Raw genomic sequence first — 24924 nt, 5'->3', positions numbered from 1 at the left:
AATTACTTTTTAAATATTGTTCTTGTAAGTGGCCAGTTCCGGATACATAAATAGCAGCCCTCGTACACAAGCATGATTGAACATGATTTGTATGAGATTAAATTGTCAACGTGTGGCACGTGCCGACTGGACGTCAAAAAAGAGTGCTGCTGTCATGTATCACACGTCTCTTTACCACGCCATGGTGTCACTATGGCGTGGTAAAGTGACGTCTCTCTTGCTCAAGCCTTTGTTTCTCTATTCCGCTAGGTACATTAACTTTATGGTCGGTCCACATCTATTAAACTTACCTTTTACCAATATGTTCCTGTGTGTTATATTCGATGTTGAGATAGTGTGAGAACAGCGCTCAGTATATCTCTTACCAGGCTAACACTCTTATGGCTGGTTTAAAGTATTAAGTAGAAAAGTAGTAACTAAATTTTAACTTAATTTGAAGTGCCTGCCCGAAATGTGTCAAAGTGACAAGCCCCGCCTGCCAACATAATAGAAAATAGTCAAATTTCGAATTTCCTTCTTTAGTACTTAACTAAATTTTACTTGCTACTTGCTACTAAATTTTGTGTTTACATGCAATAAATAACTTAAAATTAAGTTAAAATTTAGTTAACTACTTATCAACTTAATACGTTTAAACCAGCCCTTATGCACTGATTCTTATAAAGAGTGTGCGATAAGACTCATATGGATATGGAAAAAATCTATAAATTAAAATGAAACAAAATACTTCAGGTATGTATGGTAAGTTTATAATAATTTACTTTACATTGAATAGTTTTGGTAGGATGTTCAAAATATTAATAAATATTTTTGTGACAATTAATCTGTGACACTCTAAAAACGAAATTATTACTTTAAAATATTATATTTTGTTTAATTATGATTTATGAATAATAGAATCAATACTTACCTACTTAATTTACTTAAGTTGTAAAGATAAAGAATTTGTATGTTGGTTTCGAAAAACCCGTGTTCCATTTTTGAAACCCGGGGTTTTTCGTGATCCCAAAAACCCGGGTTTCGGGAAAACCTGGTCTCGATGCCCCAAACTCGAACTGTCATGAAATAACTTATTGCAGGGGGTCTATTATGACCATTCACGGAAACTGAATTGTTCCAGGCAATAACCACCCAAGTCAGTTCACAATGGAGCAGTGTGTTTTGTCTATGGTTTTGTGCTCGTTTTGTGTCACATGATCGCTGGCTGGCTGGAAAATCACTGGAAAATAGAGCTCATAGTACCAAAACGACAGCCAGTCACTTTGAGGACGTAAAGTGAATGGATTTAAGAGCTCATAATAGGCCCCCAGATATACAAGCGTAAGGTTTTTATTCGGTATGTAACAGTTTGTGTCTTTTCAAGCTAGATGGATGTGAAAATTTCTTGCTACATACATCACAAGTGTAAGCTTCATCAGTATGTATTATTTTGTGTTTCTTCAAACTCTTACTGTCATGAAATAATTTACTGCAAATATTACAAATGTAAGGGTTTTCACCAGTATGTAATAATTTGTGTTTTTTTAAATTCGATCTGTCATTAAATAATTTATTGCAAACATCACAAGCATAAGGTTTTTCACCGTTGTGTAAAAGTTTGTGTCTTTTCAAGTTAAATGCAATTGAAAACTTCTTGCTACATACATCACAGGTGTAAGGTTTTTCACCAGTATGTATTAGTTTGTGTTTCTTGAAACTCGAACTGTCATGAAATAATTTATTGCAGACATCACAAGTGTAACTTTTTTCATCGTTATGTAATAGTTTGTGTCTTTTAAAGTTCTGTAAAAGTGAAAACTTCTTGCTACACACATCACAAGTGTAAGGTTCGTCAGTATGTGTTAGTTTGTGTTTCTTCAAACTCGTACCGTCATGAAATAATTTATTGCAGACATCACAAGTGTAAGGTTTTTGATCGTTATGTAATAGTTTGTGTCTTTTCAAGTTAAATGCAATTGAAAACTTCTTGCTACATACATCACAGGTGTAGGGTTTTTCACCAGTATGTATTAGTTTGTGTTTCTTTAATCTCGATCTGTCATTAAATAATTTATTGCAGACATCACAAGTGTAAGGTTTTTCATCGTTATGTAATAGTTTGTGTCTTTTCAAGCTATATGAAAGTGAAAACTTCTTGCTACACACATCACAAGTGTAGGGTTTTTCACCAGTATGTGTTCGTTTGTGTTGCTTCAAACTTGATCTGTCATTAAATAATTTATTGCAGACATCACAAGTGTTAGGCTTTTCCCCAGTATGACTTAATTTGTGTCGTTTTAAGTTTGAACTGTCGAAAAAGGTTTTAGTCCAAACGTCAGAAGCGTGTGATTTGCCATCTTGTGTAGTATCTGTGGTGTTGTCCTCAATTAGTACTCCGGCAGTTCCATCTTCACAATGACTTGAACTTTCTACGTCATATTCTTCCTGTATACCTGTAAAAAATATTTTATTAAGTTGGCAGCATACACACACGTTCCGTATTCGATTTGGAATTCTGTGAGACCAGCACAAACATTCGTTTTTGTTGACTCGCGAATGTATACTTGTTTTAATTCTGGCGCGCACGTTCGTTTTTTTCTAAATGGAACGAATTCCGAACGTGCATTTCAAGTGTAAGGCGGCGCGTTACGAGTGAAAAAAAAGGAAGGTTTGCGCTAGTCTCACCGAATTCCAAATGGTAATTTCACATTAGGAAGTCGAATACGAAATACCTAGTGTGTATGCGGATTGCGGCCGCCGGCCAGCGTTAGAGTTGACTCTGATGGTATAGAACCATGGAATAATAAAAATATGGAAGCACAACAATACACTAAGCCAGGGCTTTCCAAACTTATTTGTACTGTGACGCCCTTGGGACTTTGCCATTATTTTACGACGCCCCTCAATCCAGCCCCCAAAAATACTTTATAATTTTAGAACCAGCCTACATAGGTTATCATATATTAAGAAATAATGACAAAATCAAAACATAAGCATAAAAATTAAAAGAGATATTTATGAAAGATATTAAATATCTCTTTTAATTTGCTGCAAGGCTGGCTAATGTGAAGGCTGCGCTTGTTTTTCTGAGCATAGCTTCTGAAACCCAGGATTTTAAACTGAATGTGATCACTCAATTTGGTTGTTGACATGCGACGCCCCGTGGTCAGTGTCGCGCACAGTTTGGGAAGCTCTGCACTAAGCCATGAACAGGCTACATCAACATTCTATCAAAAATCCCACACGCTTTATTTAACGTCGTTGGCTCCGGGCAATAAAGCGGTAACATCAAAAACCGATCTGTACAGGAGCGACAAAAGAAGGTAATTTGTTTATAATACAGCGTACAGTGATCTAAAATAATCGTTTAAAGTATCGAATGCTAATTTTTTTAATTAAATTAAATCACGTTTAGGAAGATAGTGCGAAAGTTCCCATAGTGGTGTAAATGGTACTATTAGAGAAGTTGATTTCTAGGCAGATGGCGGATCCAAGTAGTTGCGATGTAGTTACGTACGAAAGTCAATTAAACGGGGAGGCGGTGTACGCGTACTGTTGTTGCAATTTGCATCGACCCAACGTTGTGGTTGCGATGTGATCGGCCACTAGTTTGCTGGTGGTTACGATGTGGTCGGTATCACACACGCGGTCGACAACGACTGCTAAATATGGTACACAATATGTGCACAGTCCTAGTCAGGGAGCAATAGAAAATTTTTTTTTGTGATTACTAACAAGCTAATTTTTTGTGAGTAGCTTCATTTTGATAAGACAAACAACTTTTTTATCTGCGAAAAATCTTGAAAGTGGTAGCTAACAGAGATAGAAAGGATTTTATACTTTGATTTGATGGTCCTAAAATATGGATTGTTCTATTTGTAGGACAATGTTACTCTTAAATTATATAATTATTAACCTACCAATACCTATCCAAAAAATCTGCTGGTTAGGGTTCCGTCTTAGGGTACCGTAGTCAACCAAGTTTTGCTGATTACAGAACCCTAAAACGGAACCCTAACCAGCAGATTTTTTGTATATTGGTAGGTTAATAGTTATATATTTTAATCTTCTTCGTAGTTCGTCGACAATCGAATCGAACTTCGGTCTCGTATAATGCTATACAAAACATAGTCGCCGAATCGCTGCCGAACTTACGCCCGACCGAAGTTCGGCTGCACGCTATAACACGACGTAATTTCGGCACGGTGTATCATCAGTAATTTTAAATACATTGCAGACGTAATCATGCCGAGCTTCGGTCACGTATTTTCGGGGTGGTGTGCTCACATAATTAAGTATGTAAGCACACCATGCCGAAAATACATTACACGTCAGTGCTCGTCGGTCAGGATTCAGGAAGGTATTTTTGTAACGTAATGCTCAGAAACAAATCTATAATGTTACAAGTGAATACTCGCGGTGAGGGATCACCTTTAAGGGGGTTATTACATTATCATTTATATATTATCATTTCTATGATCATATATAGGATCCAATATATATGATCATTTGATCATATCTGCATATTACATTATCATATTTCATTGATCCTATTTTACGTCATATGTGGTTTCAATAGCCAATGGAGAGCGCTAACGCTGACAGGTATTCACGTCAGGGTTACTAGATCTCAGAGAATTCGATTTGTCAAAAGACATCGTCATTTTTAATATGGCTTGTTTTTTGTTATTTCAGCAAGATTATCCAAGTATATAATTAGAAAAATAATTACATTACATTATTTGAATCATATTAACGAACAAGAAATTAAAAACTCTTTTTTATATTGAATAACTGGCAATACCTATTTCTATGACTGTATTGGATCCAATCTCTCAGCAAATGTCAAAAATCTATGATCAAGGAAGAAATGAATCATATGTCTATATTACATTATCCAATATCATTGACTCAATGATCTCGGATCCAATATATATGATAATCTAATATCCCCCTAAGTCAAACTCATCTGACCGATCACAGCTAACATTGAATTGACATAAGCCGACCAAACGACATAGGTCTGTCAACTGCCTTAGAATCAATTTCCTTGGGTTTTAAACATCTACAAAATAAAATGAAACAAAATAGAACAGTTGTATAATATTTTTACTCATGTAACCTTCTAGTTTACAAGTTTTATTTTAGTTTATAATACATTTTATAAATTAAGTACATAAAATATGAGCTTGTGCTGGACTGGTCTGAACTACTCGAGTCGTTAGATAAGATAGATAAGATTAGATAAGATACCTGAAAAACGGGCAGATTTTTGGCAATAACCTTTTGGCATGAACGTGGGCGAGGGCGCTGCCGGTAAAGGAGAACTGTCAAAAATGAGGTTTTTGTTTGATGGTGGCGTTAGTTCCTTTTTTCCCCACGTTCATTTAAAGCCTTGTCGGTCTATATCGTGTCAAACTGCTGTTGTATGTCGCGATATAGCTGTCATGTGTCACGATATAACTATATCGTCATGTGACACGATGTAGCTATCATACGCCACAATAATTTATTGTAGACATCACAAATGTAAGGTTTATCACTAGTGTGTAATAATTTGTGTTTCTTCAAACTCGATCTTTCATTAAATAATTTATTGCAGATATCACAAGTGTATTTTTTTTTCATCGTTATGACGTAATTGTTTGTGACTTTTCAAGTTACATAAAAGTGAAAACTTCTTTTTACACACATTACAAGTGTAAGGTTTTTTACATACTGGACGTAATATTTTGTGTTTCTTCAAACTCGTACTGTCATGAAATAATGCATTGCAGACATCACAACTGTATTTTTTTTCATGTAAAAGTTTGTGTTTTTTCAAGTTATATAAATATGAAAACTTCTTGCTACACACATCACAAGTGTAAGGTTTTTCGCCAGTATGTATTAGTATGTGTTTCTTTAAACTCGATCTGTCATGAAATAATTTATTGCAGAAATCGCAAGTGTAAGGTTTTTCCCCAGTATGTATTAGTTTGTGTTTCTTCAAACTCAACCTGTCATAAAATAATTGATTGCAAACATCACAAGTGTAGGTCTTTTCACGAATATGTATTAGTTTATGTTTCTTCAAACTCGATCTGTCATGAAATAATTTATTGCAGACATCACAAGTGTAAGGTTTTTCATCGTTATGTAATAGTTTGTGTCTTTTCAAGTTACATAAATATGAAAACTTCTTGCTACACACATCACAAGTGTAAGGTTTTTCGCCAGTATGTATTAGTATGTGTTTCTTTAAACTCGATCTGTCATTAAATAATTTATTGCAGAAATCGCAAGTGTAAGGCTTTTCACCAGTATGTATTAGTTTATGTTTCTTTAAACTCGATCTGTCATTAAATAATTTGTTGCAGACATCACAAGTGTAAGGTTTTTCATCGTTATGTAATAGTTTGTGTCTTTTCAAGTTATATAAATATGAAAACTTCTTGCTACATACATCACAAGAGTAAGATTTTTCATCGTTATGTAATAGTTTGTGTCTTTTCAAGTTACATAAATATGAAAACTTCTTGCTACACACATCACAAGTGTATGATTCGTCAGTATGTATTAGTTTATGTCTCTTCAAATTCGAACTGTCATGAAATAATTTATTGCAGACATCACAAGTGTAAGGTTTTTCACCAGTATGTAATAACTTGTGTTTCTTCAAACTCGATTTGTCATTAAATAATTTATTGCAGACATCACAAGTGTAAGGTTTTTCTTTGTTATGTAATAGTTTGTGTCTTTTTAAGTTACATGAAAATACAAACTTCTTGCTACATACATCACAAGTGTAAGGTTTTTCACCAGTATGTATTAGTTTGTGTTTCTTCAAACTCGAACTGCTATGAAATGAGTTATTGCAGACATCACAAGTATACGGTTTTTCATCGTTATGTAATAGTTTGTGTCTTTTCATGTTATATAAATATGAAAACTTCTTGCTACACACATCACAAGTGTGTTCGTCAGTATGTAATAGTTTATGTTTCTTCAAACTCGATCTGTCATGAAATAACTTATTGCACACATCACAAGTGTAAGTTTTATCATCGTTATGCAATAGTTTGTGTCTTTCCAAGTAACATGAAAGTGAAAACTTCTTGCTACATACATCACAAGTGTAAGGTTTTTCTTCGGTATGTAATAGTTTGTGTCTTTTGAAGACGAATGAAAGTGAAAACTTCTTGCTACATACATCACAAGTGTAAGGTTTTTCTTCGGCATGTAATAGTTTGTGTCTTTTTAAGTTACTTGAAAATGAAAACTTCTTGCTACATACATCACAAGTGTAAAGTTTTTCCCCAGTGTGACTTAGTTTGTGTCGTTTTAGGTTTGAACTGTCGCAAAAAGTTTTAGTCCAAACGTCAGAAGCGTGTGATTTGCAATCTTGTGTAGTATCTGTGGTGTTGTTCTCAATTAGTACTCCGGCAGTTCCATCTTCACAATGACTTGAACTTTCTACGTCATATTCTTCCTGTATACCTGTAAAAAATATTGTATAAAGTTGGCAGCATACACACACACTTTCCGTATTCAACTTGCAATTCCGTGAGACTAGCACAAACATTCGTTTTTTGGGTTCCGTACCCAAAGGGTAGTAATAGGGTTCCGGCTATTACTGAGACTTCGATGTATGTTTGTCTGTCTCCAGGCTGTAACTCAATAAAAACTATTAGGGTTGTTGAGGAAGTGATTATGAGGAAGAGGAGGAGGAAGAGGAATTGTCACGCGCAAATTTAGAGGATGCGGATGAGGAAGCGGAAGAGGAAGTACGTCCATATAGTGGATGCGTTCCAGATGACGTTAATTTTGACCAAAACGCTCAAAACGTCCCCTTCTGCCGTTCCCTTTGGCGACCGGGGTCGTTTTGATCGCGGCTATATCATTTTCGCTCAAAACGACCCTTGACGAAGATGGGTCAAAGTGGGCGTTCTAGTTTTTTTTTAATTTTAACGTAACTATATCGCGAAAGCCATGTTCGGAAAGTTTTCAGGAGAGAGTAGAGACAAAAAAACTTTATATTATTTCATTACAAATATGTAATATTTAAATTACTTAAATAAATTAAATAACATTTAATGAAATATTTTGATTGGAAAATAAATGGTTTTAAATGAAAGGTCAAATGATTTCTTATAAAATATAATAATTAATACTACTTACTCGTACTTGACTAAGCATTTATGCGGTATTGTTACCTAACGTTTATATGTATATTGTGACAATAGTCAATATTCAAAGTATGTGGTTTTGTTATTAAAATATGATTCAATGTGAAAACTCAAATATAATAAAAGTTTAACTTTATTAAAATATGATTACTTAAGTAAAAAAAATGTAACTATAAACAATAAAATTACTTTTATTTACGACTTGAAGAAAAGGATAATATCCAAGTTCGGTTCAATGTACCTATGTATAAAAAAAATTGTAGTTCTTTTTTTAAACTTTTCTCAAAACGCTCAAAACGATCCATAATCCGTTCCACTTGGGTTTGTATCACTAACGCTCACATGCTAGTGGAACGGGAAAAACTACGGTCTTGAGCGTGAGTGTTACTAACGTCATCTGGAACGCGGGGAGTACAGCGTTTCCCAATGTAGGCGATAACGCTCCCTTGTGGGCGCTGAAGGTCTAAAGGGTGGCGGTGTGAAACTCAGAAAAAATGGCGGTGTTTTGTAGAGGGGGGGGGGGGGGGGCTAATATTACCGACAAATTTGTGGCAAGAGCTCCTTAATTTAAATTAAGAAAAGAAAGTAGGTGAAACAATGGGGGTGTTAAAACATATTTTGTTCTCAAAGTGGGCAGTGGACAAAAAAAGTCTGGGAACCCCTGATATAGCACTACACTTCGGTCTCATTTCGATTTTCGATAAAAGAAATCAAATTATTAGATTATTCGCACTGCGTAGCTGCGTACACGCGTAAACAAAACAACGCTTGCTATGTTTGGTACTACTAATATATATTCTGTGGCTATGTGAATAAAATTAAAACAAACAAGCAAGCTTGCTCAGCGCGGGTCTGGCGAGAGGGGAGGTCTCGCTCGCCCGTTCGGTCCGGCATCGCGCTCTGGTTTGTGCGTTGCCATGATTGGATACGCGACGCGCATGCGCAGTAAAATTCCTCATAAATTCCTCCTAAATTTTGAGGAAGCGATAGCGGAAGAGGATTTTTTTATTTTTATTTATGAGGATGCGGTAGCGGTTGAGGAACCCAAAATATTGCGGAACTTCCTCATTATGAGGAAGAGGAAGAGGAATCCTCAGCAACCCTAAAAACTATAGCTAGACTTCTGAAATTTTCGTAGATTGTGTTTTTCTGTTACCGCTATAACAACAAATACTGAAAACAAAATACGCTTTATTGAACGTCGCTGGCCCCGGGCAATAAAACGGTAATATCAAAAATAGATTTTTACAGGAGCAGCAAAAGAAGCTAATTTGTTTATAGTGCAGCGTACAGTGGTCCAAAACAAGCGTTGAAAGTGTCATATGAAAGGTAATTTTTTCACCTATCTCACCATATTATATGGCTATAAGCCAGGCTGGCCTGCAGTGGCGTTGGAGCGAGACAGATGTAAGATCTTGGGGAGGCCTTTGCCCAGCAATGGGATAGTAAAAAATAATCAAAAAATATCGTAAAAAAAAAACCATATAAAAATAAATAATTGCAATAGTGTAAACATTTACTGAAATAATTGAAAAAAAATGTATTACAAATAATAAGAGATATATTATGTAGTTTCAATTGCAACATTGTTATTATACACACACCAAATCTCTGAGACTCGCGACTGTAAGAATATAATTACGTCGTATTTTTTGCTTCAGATTTCGAGCGTACCAGCCGATTACCACCTTCTTCTGTGAAATCTTACAGCCGAAGCTTAGCTGTATCATCCTCGATCATCATCAGAATCATATCAAGGAATCATGTTTTTATAGAATTTTTATAGAAAGATTTTTTAACTATCTTGCTCGAAATTCTACGAAATTACGTATATTTTGCGTTTTTAACCTAATTTTAATTGATAATCATTAAAATGTGTAATGACATACTTTTTTATTCATTAAACTTTGAAAAGCAACATAAAACACTTAGAAAATAATAATACAGTAGAGCGTCGATTATCCGAACTAATTGGGGAACATGGATGTTCGGAAAACCATGGTATTTTCGGATAATCGAACTAATGTAAATATGTACATATAATATTTGCGTTTTTAACCTAAATTTAATTATTGATAATCATTAAAATGTGTAATGAGATACTTTTTTATTCATTAAACTTTGAAAAGCAACATAAAACACTTAGAAAATAATAATACAGTAGAGCGTCGATTATCCGAACTAATTGGGGAACATGGATGTTCGGAAAACCATGGTATTTTCGAATAATCGAACTAATGTAAATCTATACTAATATTATAATTGGGAAGAGTTTGTTTGTTTGTTTGAACGCGCTAATCTCAGGAAGTACTGGTCCGATTTGAAAAATTCTTTCAGTGTTAGATAGCCCATTTATTGAGGAAGGCTATAGGCTATATTTTATCGCGCTAAGGCTCATAGGAGCAGGAGCAGGAAAGTAATAAAGCATTGTTTTAAGATTTCAATGCACTGTCAGAATCATAGAATTAGAACGTATTTTAACGTAACGTATTTTGATATCGTTGGTCAGAATAATGAATAAGGATATGAAACAGACGTTCGGCAATATCTAAGAAACTAGCGTGAGAATAGAATTTTAGACAGCTAGCAGATTTTATTGTTACGATGGAAATATTTATTTTGATTATGCAGGTACAAATGTAAACCATATATTTTATGAATAAGTATATTTAATGACAAATAGAAAATATACAAAAAAAGTGCAGGCAATCTTGTAGTGAACGAGTCGCGACAAGTGGGCGAAAACTGAAGCGCCCGCGCGTTACTACGTTCGGATAAGCGGTCGTTCGGTTGGGCGACGCACAGTGGATCGAAAATCGAGTTTCATAGACATAGGAACTTGAGTTTCCAGATGTAATTTTTTTGGACTGAAATATGTTCTCCTAGTTGTTATTACATAACAAAATGTAAAAAGACTCAACTACGTGTAATAATAAAGGAGTTATTTTTATATATAGTTTAGACAGTAAAGAACATTTTTTATGAATTAACCAATCTCGTGCATAGAATTTTAGGGCATATGTTTAATGTACTAGAATTCAACAAAAATGTCTACTTCTGACTAATTTATTATTATTTTCTAATAAAATAAGACTTAGAAATAAGTAATCAAAGTAAAAATTAACAATAAACATTACAGAAAAAAAATTGACAGTCCTTGAAAAGTACTACCCTAAATTAAATTATTCCTGGAGTAGGCTAGGTAAGTAACAAATAATTTTACTGAAAGAGGCTTGCAAATAGTTTTATATCAAGGCTTACGGACAGTAATAATTAGTTCTGGGACAATAATAGCATTTTCGCTTCATTTTTGGTGCATACGTCTAGCCACCTCTAACTCTTTCAAAATGTTTCCAAAAACTTTCAGAATCATTAAATTGTATAATATGATTTCAGCAATTTGATTTTCTGTTAGTCGGCAACAAATTTTTCCATTTATAAATAGCCAATTGAAAAAACAAACAAATAAACACATAACCAATGTGAAAAAAGTAAATACGTTGAATCACGGGTGGGGTCTGCAGGTATCCCCACATAAGCAAAAATGTAACTTATCTTAGCAGAGGAGCGACGGACTTTTACTCACTGAAAGACCTCGCGTTGCATTGAGATTAGCCGAAAATGTACGATCGTAACTTGCCAATTTAAAAAATACCGTCAAAAAACAGCGCGTGAGGTCTGCGTAGACCCCGCCCGTGACGTTAAAGGTTAAATAAACAACATCTGGATTTCTTGAATCTTTGTCCACATAACTTTTTCATTAGTTTCGTCTGCCCGAAACCACTGTCTATTGTCCATTATCTCCTTTAAATCGAAGAAATTGTGTTGTTCTATTTCTTTAAGTTGTATTTTTTTACCATTTAACTTGGCATTCATGATTATGCCATACATTTGATCGGGAGTATAAATCGTGTGGTTCTTTTTTGCGCGTTCGATAAGAGAATGCATCGAATCTTTTTCAGACAGGCTATGGGCAGTTTCAAAGTATCTATGTATTATGTTAACTCCATACTTTTTGGACAAATATAAATAAATAGCAAAGATATTTTTATTCTGCCCAGCGCAACCATCAGAATAAAATATAATTTTTTTAATACCACGTTGGCTCTCGGTTTCGATAAAATTTAGGACGCAACTGCCGATTTCACTAGCACCCCTTTTGGCCACTTGATAGTGCCAAAGATAGCAGTAACCTTGTCCACTTAATGAATTGTAAAACGTAACGTTGTATATAGGATACTTTCGCTTGTAATCAATCAGAGGTAGGAGTATTTACTCCTACCTCTGATTGAGGAATCGTCAGAACTTTTTTCAGATCATAAGTAGTAACGACAGTAGTTGCCGAATCGACTTCTATTTTATCTTTAGCTCTGAGTTCACGTACACATTCTTCGTTTCTAATGTGATTTGTGTAAGCTTCATGGAGTTGGTCTTTTCTTTCACCATCAGCTTGAAGATACAATGTACATTGGCCGCACATATTATCTTTTTTAGGTTTGTGAAGAGAATAATTGAATTTGGTATTAAACACAGTTTCATACTGTCGTTTCGTAGCCATCTTAACATCATTAGGATAATTTGTACACTTAAACCATTCATCAGAATATAGTCTGTACATTTTGGAAATGTTCAGTGTTTCTTCTAAGTAAAACTTTTTAGTATCTCTTCGGACATAATGTGCTTCTTCAACTGGAAATTGTTTTATATGTGCAATAACACTTTGTTCAGTTGAAACACTCATTTTCCGTGGCCTATTTTTATGCTGACCTCTATTATCTTTGACTTCTTCAGATTTCCCTTTCTCTATTGCTGTATAAACAGTTTTTTCGCAATGCTAAGGGTACTCAAAAAAAAATTTTTGCAAATATCAATCCGTTCCGTTGGATTTATTTTAAAAAAATATTTAATAGTTTGTGTCCTGTTTTTTGTTCTAATCGGTTGCACTTTTTTAACATATTCAGTATTCACATGTCGTAAGATATAGTGCCATTGATCCTTGCGATCACTAAGTTTCCAAAATTCATCAGAAATAGCCTGCTGAGAGATTTGAGAAATCTGTTCACCGCATTTTTATTACATTTACAGGCTCCCTTCGTTTTAGAATCAAGCTTTTTTTTCGTATTGTCAGTATAAACTTGGCCTGAATTTTTTTGTTTTGTATTCTTAAATTTTTCCCAATTTTCTTCGTGCCTTCTTTTTTTAGTTGGCTCTTTGGTGGTTGACAGTACGTCAGGTACGGATGGACTACTTTCTGTCGTTGTAGTTTCGTTTTTAACTATGGAATCTGGATCTAAAATTGTGGAATTATTGCAATGATTAGGTTGAATGTTAAGATTATTTACCGTTGTACTTTGGTTTTCAACTAAGAAATCAGCATTTACGTTTATAGGCTTATTGTTACCGGCATTCACTAGCGATCCAAATGGATCGGCTCGACACGATGGAATTCCACTTGCGCCGAAAATCGAAATCCATCGCGCCGAGCCAATTGGCGCATACGCAGGCGCGCTCGTGAATGCAAAAATCAAATAATATTAACAAGTGCGATCCAGACTCGCGCACGAAAGGTTCCGTATTTCCGTACCGTTATAGAGCAAAAGTAGACCGAAAATGGTGTTTTTGTATGGGAGCCCCCCTTAACTTTTTATTTTATTTTAATATTATTATTATTATTAATTATTGAAGTAGACATATAATTAAGGCCTTTGTGCAAATATCAAGTACCTACCAGTTGCCATTATTGATATCGAGCAAAAAAGGCAAAAAAAACATGTTTGTTGTATGGGAGCTCCCCTTAAATATTTATTTTATTTTGTATTTAGTATTTGTTGTTATAGCGCCGGCAACAGATATACACAATCTGTGAAAATTTCAGGAGTCTAGCTATAGCGGTTCTTGAGATACAGCCTAGAGACAGACAGACGGGCGGACGTACAGGCGGACAGACATCGAAGTTTCAGTACCTAATAGGGTCCCGTTTTTACCCTTTGGGTACGGGACCCTAAAAAGGGCGCAACCGGCGTTTACCGCTATACTGCCTGGGGCCAGCGACGCTTGTGGTCTATAAACCTATAACAGTACTCTTCTTCTTCTTCTTTTAAAAATGGCCGCCTCGGTGAGTTACTCATAGCGGTAGCGCGAAACATAGTGGTAGATGTCATTGACATTGAAATGACAAGTTTTTGACAGGGGAGTCAATGACCGTTACCGCCATGTTTCGCCGAGTACAGTATACATATTTTTGTCTAATATAAAATTTTATCTCAACATATTCACATTTCAAACTTACATCCTTCCTCAATGTCTATTTCATTTTTGAAGCTCCCCGATGCTTTCTCCACCAACTCTCGCTTTATATTAGCTGTAAAAAAAATGTGTGTTTTGGGTGTGTGCCATTAAAGCCTTAAGTATATTATATTTGGAATACGTGACGCCCGCAACGGACACCAAATTCATTTTATCGCATGGGTACCGTACATTTTTCTGGGATGAAAAGTATCCTATGTCCTTTCCAAGGATTCAAAGTATCCCCATAGCAAATTATAGCAAAAACTGGTTCAGCGGTTTGAGTGTGAAGAGGTAACAGACAAACAGATAGAGAGATAGACAGACAGACACACTTTCACATTTATAATATTAGTATGGAAATATGGATATGAACTCACATTCTTCCTTGATATTATGTAGTTGTAATTTGTCTGGTAATGACCAGCTCTCAGCACCAAATGTAGCCAGTTGTACCAATGGTATGACTATGCCCTGAAATTTTAATAACACTTGTTATGTGAGAAAATAACCACAAATGGCTCCCAAAACTGTGAATTTCGTATCACATTGCATCACATTTTAATTTTCACTCTAAGTTTTGTGGCAAATACTTGTGATTCAATGTAAAATTGCAATTATGTGTGGCCCTACCATATTTAAGAGACTGTGTCTTAATAGAATTTTATAAGCATCACATTCACAGTAAGTTAAATTTATAAAATACTTGGAAAGTATTTTTAATTCCTTTACATTCCATTCCTACTAATAAACTGCGTGCACGTTTTCTAGAATTGTTTGTGGATTTTTTTATTTTATTTTTTGTTACGTATAAACATCACATCAGTCTGGCCCTGTGGTAAGTACCTGAAGGACTTGTGTTACAGGTACCAGACAAAGGAAATATATAAAATTAAGATTTTTACTATATGTATTTAATACATATAATAAAAATCTTAAATTAATTGAAAAATATTTAATACACATCCAAAACTCACAAACATTGAAAACTTTTTTTGTTCTGTCGACAGGATTCAAACTCGTGACCCCGGCTTGAGCTACCAATACAACTTGCTCACCAACTGAGCAACAGAGGTCATCAAAATGTATAAAATAAGTTTGAACAAACTCCAAAAACTGGGCATTAATAACTTGGACACGATTTTCATACCTGATTTTCAATGTCATGTTGTTGCACCGTTTTAATCAGCTTTTCGCACTTCAGAAGTTTTGCATAACAGATGTAGCACAGCGGGAATGTGTCAGCTTGAACCTGTTAAAGTTCATATAATATGTACTTCCTATACTACAAACATGATACATATTAGAGGTAAGTAAGATTTGATTTTTTGCATTGAATAAGTAGATTGAAAAAATTACGGACCGATTTGGATGAAATTTAGAAGATATTTGTAAACGAAATGTAGCAAGTTTCATGCGTATTAGTAGGTACAATAGATTACTAGGAGTATAAAAATACAACAAAAATACGTTAAAATAAAAATACCTTAATATCTGATAATGTCTCGTAAACCACTTGCAATTGAGTATGTTTGATATTTTTATACACTTTTCCAAAAGAAAAACACAATAAACAGACTCTCTCACTCATTTTATATAAATAAACAATTTTATCACAAAATACAATATTGTTATTGTTTTCTGCTTCTACTTCTTCATAATCTGCACAGATTACTACTATATATTTGATAATCTGTCAAAATCTAAAAAATAGGTTTATGTAAAAAATGGCATACGCTAGCTAGGGCTAGGGATGTGAACATGCAACCACCATGCAACTATCGGTTACAAAACACGTTACAAAAATCGATTAGAAAGTTTTGTTAGGGCTTGGACACCGCCCAAGCCCAAAAGGTACGCGTTGCAACTTGCATGCACTGTATGCCACCGCGCCGCGCCATTATAGCAATATAGCGCTAACAAGCATTGAAATAAATCGATTTTATAAGCGATTGTATTTTTATTTTATTAACACTATAGTGCAAAGTTTGGTGCAAAGAATAAAGATAGCGCATCCGTATAGCCGTTACGTTAACGGTTAACCTTTCCAGTTTCCACTTTCCATAGTCCATACTCCATAGTCCATAGAGTCGTCTCTACCTCCGTGAGTAATTTGTATTCTGTAGTCACTAGTCTCTACTCTCTAGTCTCTATTCTTATTTCTTGTCTATAAAAAATTGACAAGACCAAAAAATTTGCGGATTGATTTTTGTCCTAAAAATGAGTCAAGGAAAATGTTTAGTGTGTTTTTCTAATACAAAAGTGATAAATATTAAATCTACTCACTTGCAAAATGTGTACGAACAGTTATCAGGCAATGCGGTTAGTTATTTTTCACTTATTTCTTCTTTGTAATCCTATTTACAAAGAGGAAATAAGTGAAACTTGCGACTATAATTTATGCAGTCTTATCTATCTCTATTTTGGTAACGGTACTGCCTGTAAAAAGTTACAGTAATAATTAAAACTTTGCAGATACAAGCCGAATCGCACCTACTGTGCTACATTTGTTATGCAAAGCTACATCAGTGTGAACAGCTGTTGAAGCAAATACAGAAACATGATAATGAAAATCAGGTAAAAATAAGCTTATAAATCATATATCAGTAGTAAGTAATTTCATGTAAAGTCAGGTTGTCTGGTAGAATCTGCTGTTAGCAGTGACACTGCCTATTTGTACAAAGTTTTCCTGTATTGTGTTTTAAGCCTAAGTTTAGTTTTATGATGCACGAATAAAGTATTTTTCTATGCTATTCTAAAGCATAGAAAAATACTTTATTTGTGCACCATAAAACTGCATACTTTGTTGTTTGTTAAATGGAAAAACATCAACTTGTGATGATTATGAAAACTAGCCTATAAATATGTGTAAACATTGAAGCATTTTGACTAAGTTAAATTATTGTTTTAATCTTTCGATCACGGATTCCTGGAAATGCTATTGTATTCTATTGTTGTCGCGATCACCGGTTATGGGGCTTGAAGGAATATTATTTTAGTATAAAGTACGATGGGATTGACGGATAGGATGGGGGATATTTTGCACAAAAATTCCTTTAAATAAATAAAAAAAAAGTTTTCTTGGGTTATCAAATGAAATAACTCGCTATTTATTTATATTGTATTATCTATGGAAATAACTTTATCAGCACATTTCAAATATGGACGTGTTATGCAAATATTTTGAATGTAGGTACTGGGGGTAGGGTAAGGAAACATTTTCATTCAATTAACTAAGTATGAAAAAGACTGACCACTAAGTATGAAATACATATTATACTGTTAGACGTTAGGGATGATGGTTATGTACCCAAAGGCTAAAAACGGGACCCTATTACTAAGACTTTGATGTCTGTCTGTCAGCCGGCTGTATCGCAAGAACTGCCATAGCTAGATTTCTGAAATTTTTCACAGATTGTGTATATCTGTTGCTGCTATAACAACAAATACTAAAAACAAATGAAATTAAATATAAAAAAGGCCAAAAAATCAGATTTGTTGTATACAACAAATCTGATTTTTTGGCCTATTTTGGAAGCCCCATACAACAAATCTGATTTTTTGGCCTTTTTTGCTCTATGTCAATAATAGTAACAGGTAGGTACTTGAATTTTTCACACAATTCTTAAATTTTATGTGTACTTTAATATTCAATAATAATATTAAAAGAAAATAAAAAATTAACGAGGGTACCTCCCATACAAAAAAACACAAATTTTGACCTCATTTTTCGGCTTATAATTAACTGATCACCAGAAACAGTAACATTTCACAGACAAAAATAGTAAACAATGACCAAAATACAGACCACCAATTTAATGTAAAATGATAACCAAAGATTTAACATCTTAAAACCAAAAATAGTAAAAGATCACCAAAATTATACTCACATTTTAATGTAAAATGATCACCAAAGATTTCTTATCTCGCTATCCTATTAATGCAAAATGACTCCAAATAATTCATTATGAAGCCAAAAGTAGTAAACAATCACCAAAATTAGTAAATGATCACCAACATTATACATTAGCATTTTAATTTTGCTCTATAACTGTATGGAAGTCGGAACCCTCTATGTCCGACTCACACTTGGCCTATTACTTTGTTAATAATATTATGCTTATATTTTTTATCAATTGTAGTGATTTATTTGGACAGAAATATCGCATTGATTTGCTCACAAGGATTTGGTGATATTTACTATATTTGGTGGTAATCCATACTAATATTATAAATGCGAAAGTATCTCTGTCTGTCTGTCTCGCTTTCACGCCAAAACTACTGAACCGATTGCAATGAAATTTTGTACACAGTTATTCTAGAGTCTGAGAAAGGACATAGGCTACATTTGATGTAGGAAAATATCCTATTTCCATGAAAATATTGATGAAAATTAATTCGGATTGCGTGTGGCCGGCGCTCATCCCGGGGGTCCTGGGTTCAGTCCCGCAGGCGGAACAAAAAGTTTTCAATGTTCCTGGGTCTTGGATGTGTATTAAATATTATATAATATGTATCATAATAATATTTCAAAAATCTTAAATATATTTTATGTATAATATTATAAAAAATCCAGATATATATCGATGCAATGAACATTTTAGTTCTAATACGATTCAACAGATGGCGTTTTATTTTTTACTTCATTGTAACATAGAACTAATCAATAATCATACTTATTATGTTTTTGTTTATAGTTTTTAATACGTTAGAATATTATGTTTAATAATATTATCACTTGGTATAATAATAATCAATCTATCTTATCTTATAGAACTCCTACTGCATTTCTAATATATGTGACAAGTTGACAACAGAAGGCGCTCTAAAATAAAGGAGGTTCAAGTGTACCGTGTTGGCCTATATTCCATCCAGAAAATATATCAATACTTCCAATATTTCAATTCTAATATATGAAAACAGATGGCGTTTTATTTTTTACTTAAATATATTTTATGTATAATATTATAAAAAATCCAGAAATATATAGATGCAATGAACATTTTAGTTCTAATACGATTCAACAGATGGCGTTTTATTTTTTACTTCATTGTAATATAGAACTAATCATACTTATTAGTTACTAGCTGTTGCCCGCGAATTCGTCCGCGTGGACTTTAGTTTATAGCGCGCGGTGTCAACAAAATTAGTGTCAAATTTAAAAACTTTTTAAAACCCTGGTAAGTGGCACCCCTCTTAGGGCCGCGCTACACCGGAACTTTCAGCGCTGACAGCGCTGAAAGTGCTCGCCTCGCCGCTGCCATTCCGGTGTAGCGCGGCCCTTAATTAATCAAAATACCCAAAAACTGCTGTGCAGTGTGCACATAATCTATACTAATATTATAAATGCGAAAGTATCTCTGTCTGTCAGTCTCGCTTTCACGCCAAACGCCAAAACTACCGAACCGATTGTAATGAAATTTTGTATACAGATAGTCTAAAGCCTGAGAAAGGACATAGGCTACTTTTTTACTGGAAAAAAGGCAGGGGGTGAAAATGCGTAAATTTGTTCAAATTAAGTTAGTTCCAAAAATTCATAATAGATGGCGCCGTGCGTCTTCTATATCGCGCTGACGCTTGCTCAAAAGTCTTTCTTTAAGAGGTGGTATCATCTTACATTTAAGTTAAACTCAGTACTTTATCTGTGCAGTGACGTAACCTTAAACCTATCAATGATAAATAGTTTATGGGTAAAGTTGTGTAATTGGGGGGCTAAATAAGCTTTAAAATTTGGCATAAAATATAAAGTTTAATATAAAAAAATGAAATACTTATTGTGTGCACACTGCACAGCTGGGTTTTTTTATAAAAGCTTTTGACACCAATTTTGTTGACATCGCGCTTTATAAACTGAAGTCCACGCGGACGAAGTCGCGGGCAACAGCTAGTTTACTATATTTGGTGATCATTTACTATATTTGGCGATCATTTATTATATTTGGTGGTCATTTACTATATTCGGTGAACATTTACTTTTATTTGGCGTTTGATTACAATTGACGGCCGAGGAGAAGATGCGCACCACGGAGTGGCCGCAGCGCCTTGCCTTAGCTAGGATACTCGGGGTGGTAGTGTGTGACACCGCCGCCCATTACACCGAGTTCCTGAGAGAGCCGTGATGCGCATGGTGCTCCTGCACATCGCGGCCACCGTGTGGGCTTTTCTAGGCCACCTCGTGAGGCTACCTAGAAAAGCCTGCATGATTTGATGGGTCTGGGACAGACAACCGTTGGTAAAGTTGCGGTGGGTTGATCGTGCCCGTAACTTTGCCTAAGCGGTGAGTGGAGCACCATGGGGTTTTAGTGGGTAGTTCCTCGTAGAGTCCCACATACCCCGGCCGATGTCCTCAATCCGCCGGGGATGCGTAACGCATTTCCCCATGTAAAAAAAAAGGGTATCAGTTACGCAAGTATTATAGTACTCTGTGGTATCAGTGCATTTTTTGGTCGTCATTATATTTGTTCCCTAATTTTTCTCTTTAACGGTACGGAACCCTTTGTGTGCGAGTCCGACTCGCAGTTGGCCGATTATTTATATAAATGGTGGCTTTAGGACCAGGAAAATTGTGTATTTGTAATAAAAAAATGACGATTCTGTGTGTAGCTAGATATTATTAGCTAGATGAAGAAGGTAGGTTAAAGGCTTCTTAGAATTAGAAGCGAAAAAATTTGTATGTAATTGCTTTTATGATGTAAAATCTTGGTTACCCCACTTCATCCACAAATTTATTTAACTCATTTTACAATTTATGTTATTATTACAGGCTCAAGTGGACCAACTTGTGCATCTTGATATCTTCAACACTAACAGGTGGTCGCTGCCCGATGAAACGGAAGAGATAGAAGTATGTCCGGACATTTGGAAAGAATGTAAGTTGTAATACACTTTTTCTTAAAACACAAAATATTTTTGCCACTCTCAGTTTCGCCAAGCAATCTGCATTTTGTGTGTGGTCTGGGCCACAGTTTATAACTGAGACTTAACCTAGGCAAGTAATATGTCACATACATTTAACACATAATATGAGGGAGGTATACGTGGGAGAGCCATGCTTCGGCACTAATGGGCCGGCTCGACCGGAGAAATACCACGTTCTCACAGAAAACCGGCGTGAAACAGCGCTTGCGCTGTGTTTCGCCGAGTGAGTGAGTTTACCGGAGGCCCAATTTCCTACCCTAATCCCTTCCCTACCCTCCCCTATTCCCTTCCCTTCCCATCCCTACCCTCCCCTATTACCCTATTCCCTCTTAAAAGGCCGGCAACGCACCTGCAGCTCTTCTGATGCTGCGAGTGTCCATGGGCGACGGAAGTTGCTTTCCATCAGGTGACCCGTTTGCTCGTTTGCCCCCTTACTTCAGAAAAAAAAGGCTGAGAGAACCAGAGCGGCCTAGCCAGCAAATTGTGAAAAATGTTTTATGTGCATATAAACTTGGTCCAATAAATGATGTGCTCGAATTTGTGTTTTGATATCCAGTACTAGTGATGGGAATTAATGCTATTTTCTATTAATTTCATTATCATGCTAATTTTGATGTCACAGCATGCTAAGTATTATTGCTTTGCCATTTGCTAAAAACGCGGCATCGTGAATTATCGGTTCGCATCGCACCGCTCGCGTCGTGTTTTATTTCACACTAGCTATTTGACCGAGCTTTGCTCGGTATTTCCTTAAAATGATTCCCAGCTAGATCGATTTATCGCCCCCGAAAACCCCTATATTTCATGAAAATCGTTGGAGCCGATTCCGAGATTCCAATTATATATATATATATATATATATATATATATATATATATATATATATATATATATATATATAGATATATACAAGAATTGTTCGTTTAAAGATATAAGATTGAGTAAAAAATAGCAATTCATTAACAGTTAGCACCGCGGTGCGAAACAGCGCGGACGCGATTTTTATCATGATCACAGACTGTTGCTGCGCACAATAATATTAGCAATCGTATTTTTAGCAAGTACGATTAATTTAATTATTGCTAATAGGCATTTAACAATTAATTATTATTGCTAATGCTATTTTTACCAACACTATCCAGTACAGTTAAAAAGACAGTTTTCAGAATGCTATCAGCTATCAACTTGAGAGTGCACTTATTTATCTACCATACGTTAAATAATTAAATGATGTGCTTATTAAGAATCTTCCCGCTTGGAAAATATTACAGAATTTTATTTCAATTAAAAACATCTGTTTTCAGTAGTAAAAGATGAACATGGTGGGAATTGTTCGGAGCCGCGTCAGAATGAGACAATATTTAGGATGGAACGTAAGTGTACATTATCCATACTTATAAGTTATAATAATATTATAAATGCGAATGTGTGTCTGTCTGTTACCTCTTCACGCCCAAACCGCTGAATCGATTTTGCTGAAATTTGGTATGGAGAAACTGAGTCCCGGGACAGATATTGAAAAATGAACGGTTTCCGCGCGATAATCTAACTATCGTCATCGAGTAAATCGGGCTCCACACTCGAGGTGCGAACTGCGGCTGAGATTCGCGAGCGCTACGCGCCATGAACACGACGCGACGATGGGAAAGCCGCGAAGCGCGAACACGAAGCCGCGAAACCCTCCATACTCGCGGCTCGCGGCCTGCGCGGGCTTTTGCGCCGCGAGTGTGGAGCCCGCATAAGGAATAAAAAATGACCGAGAATAGGCTTGTCTATTTTTTTCTTGTCGGTGAAATATGTCACTCGCGCTTGTCATGCCGCTGCCCGACGCGGCAAGTAAGCACTGACTCGTTGCTGCCGCAGAAGTATTAAGGCAATATTGCCGGCAGCGCGAGGAACAGCGGCAGTGGCTGAGTGTAAACTAGGACCGGATTTACATTTTTATGAGTATAAGCCACGCTAATTTTGCCGCCCCTATGTACCATCGAGGAAATTGATTTCTAGGCTTTTGACGGACCTACGTCATGTGGTCGACTTATGTCAATTCAATGTTAGCTGTGATTGGTCGGTTGGGTTTGACTTAACGCGACCAAATTACTTAGATCCGCCATCTGCCTAGGAATCAACTTCTCTGATAGTACGAAATCTGCCGCCCTGCCCCCCCTAGGATGCCATTGGTCCTTGCCGCCCATAGGCAATGGCCTATACTGCCTATAAATAAACCCAGAGCCTACTAGGCTCATAACGTTTTTAAAACTATTTTTTTCTTACAGATTTCCTTACAGAGAGATCAGAGTTCATGGATCCTAGTCATTATGATGAGACGACTGGAGAACTAATCGAACACCAGCAATCATCCACGGAGCCGGATAGACCGTATCACTGCGAAGTCTGCAACAAACGGTTCACCCAAGTCTGCCACCTCAAACGGCACAGAATCACACACCTAGGCTTCAAACCGTACAACTGTTACATATGCGGAAAAAACTTCAGCAGATTAGACTGTTTGAGAACTCACATACTGTTGCACTCAAACGAGAGGCCGTACGCTTGTGACGTGTGTGGCAAAACGTTCCCAACGCTCGACTACCTGAGGTCACACAAAAGGATACACAGTGAACACCGAAGCTTCGCCTGTGACGTCTGTCAGAAAATATTCTCTCACATCAAGTCTTTTCAACGTCACAAGCATTCCCACACCAACGGTAAAGCCTACATATGTGATGTCTGCGACAAGAGTTTCACACAATTCAGCCATTTAAAAACTCACAAGTTGATCCACAACGGTGACAGACCGTACGGCTGTGACATATGTGTGAAGAGATTCACTCAACTCAGCACACTCAAGCGACACAAACTCACACATACGGGTGGAAAGTTGTTCATATGTGACATATGTAATAAAACGTTCACTATGATGGCCAACCTCAAAACTCATAAGCTCCTTCACACCGGTGATAAACCATACACCTGTGATATATGTCAGAAGAAGTTTACACAGTGCGGCAACCTAAAGACTCATAAGTTAACACATACGGGTGATAAACCGTACAGCTGTGATGTTTGTGGTAAAAAGTTCACGAGGTACAGGAGTGTGAAGCAACATAAGTTGCACTGTGGACCGTCGGCGTCTCTCCTACCGGATATTGAACCTGTGAAGGAAGTTGAAGCCGTGCACATTAAGATGGAACCGTGTGACATGGAGGAGGAGCTAGAGTAACGTCTCGGGTATTGTTGCATGTTGGATCTTAAGCCCCAATTTCACCAACGACTGTTAAAGTTAACGCCGGAATTAGTATCACGTTACCTCTTTCGATTTTCATATGAATGAAAGAGAAGACATTACATTTTAACAAGCTGTTAATACTAACAGACGTTGGTAAAATTGGGGCTAAGTATTTCAAGGGCCAGATTAGTTTGACAACAGTTGAAATAGGAATACATTAGGAACTCGATTAACTGGAGTAATAAGCTTTCGGATATGCATAAATCCGGATTATCGAATGTATATACAAGCAGGTTTGGTAGAAAATACAAGGTGGAATTAAACCTACCAGCCAAATTTTTTAAGGGC

At 35.9% G+C, this 24924-nt stretch overlaps 3 protein-coding genes across 5 annotated transcripts; 1 reads left to right on the top strand and 2 right to left on the bottom strand.

Annotated features, from left to right (window-relative positions):
- Window positions 1-901: 901 nt before the first annotated feature.
- Window positions 902-3205, bottom strand: LOC121737894 (zinc finger protein 726-like). Its single transcript, XM_042129626.1, has 2 exons — window positions 3198-3205; window positions 902-2494 (listed from the first exon to the last, which is right to left on the bottom strand). The coding sequence occupies exons 1-2, from the start codon at window positions 3203-3205 to the stop codon at window positions 1330-1332; spliced, it is 1173 nt and encodes a 390-aa protein (XP_041985560.1). The 3' UTR covers window positions 902-1329.
- A 2250-nt stretch (window positions 3206-5455) lies between these two features.
- Window positions 5456-16052, bottom strand: LOC121737822 (zinc finger protein 708-like). Of its 3 annotated transcripts, none has more exons than XM_042129538.1 (5): window positions 15919-16052; window positions 15583-15684; window positions 14813-14906; window positions 14437-14508; window positions 5456-7458 (listed from the first exon to the last, which is right to left on the bottom strand). In XM_042129538.1, the coding sequence occupies exons 1-5, from the start codon at window positions 16021-16023 to the stop codon at window positions 5585-5587; spliced, it is 2247 nt and encodes a 748-aa protein (XP_041985472.1). In that variant the 5' UTR covers window positions 16024-16052; the 3' UTR covers window positions 5456-5584. The 3 variants fall into 3 exon arrangements, with proteins under 3 accessions (XP_041985472.1, XP_041985473.1, XP_041985474.1); XM_042129540.1 differs by lacking the exon at window positions 5456-7458 and adding an exon at window positions 13060-13437; XM_042129539.1 differs by lacking the exon at window positions 14437-14508.
- A 565-nt stretch (window positions 16053-16617) lies between these two features.
- Window positions 16618-24640, top strand: LOC121737830 (zinc finger protein 492-like). Its single transcript, XM_042129552.1, has 5 exons — window positions 16618-16754; window positions 16908-17009; window positions 21196-21301; window positions 22655-22723; window positions 23624-24640. Exons 1-5 carry the CDS (start codon window positions 16653-16655, stop codon window positions 24568-24570), a joined length of 1326 nt encoding a protein of 441 aa, XP_041985486.1. The 5' UTR covers window positions 16618-16652; the 3' UTR covers window positions 24571-24640.
- The last annotated feature ends 284 nt before the right edge of the window (window positions 24641-24924 follow it).

Source organism: Aricia agestis, chromosome 21 (genome assembly GCF_905147365.1).
Source record: "Aricia agestis chromosome 21, ilAriAges1.1, whole genome shotgun sequence".
Taxonomy (NCBI): Eukaryota; Metazoa; Arthropoda; class Insecta; order Lepidoptera; family Lycaenidae; genus Aricia; species Aricia agestis.
Note: the sequence above shows the minus strand (reverse complement) of the source record. Positions and strands in the feature narration are given on the sequence as shown.

Bases quoted from the DNA above. Each gene is read 5' to 3' on its own strand.
- LOC121737830 (XM_042129552.1), top strand. From the start codon at position 16,653: ATGAGTCAAGGAAAATGTTTAGTGTGTTTTTCTAATACAAAAGTGATA. The intron at 16,755-16,907 runs GTTAGTTATTTT...AAAACTTTGCAG, and splicing joins AACAGTTATCAGGCAATGCG to ATACAAGCCGAATCGCACCT. The intron at 21,302-22,654 runs GTAAGTTGTAAT...ATCTGTTTTCAG, and splicing joins TCCGGACATTTGGAAAGAAT to TAGTAAAAGATGAACATGGT.
- LOC121737822 (XM_042129538.1), bottom strand. From the start codon at position 16,023: ATGAGTGAGAGAGTCTGTTTATTGTGTTTTTCTTTTGGAAAAGTGTAT. The intron at 14,907-15,582 runs GTATGAAAATCG...TTAAAATTTCAG, and splicing joins AACATGACATTGAAAATCAG to GGCATAGTCATACCATTGGT. The intron at 7,459-14,436 runs GTAAGTTTGAAA...TATTTTTTACAG, and splicing joins AATAGACATTGAGGAAGGAT to GTATACAGGAAGAATATGAC.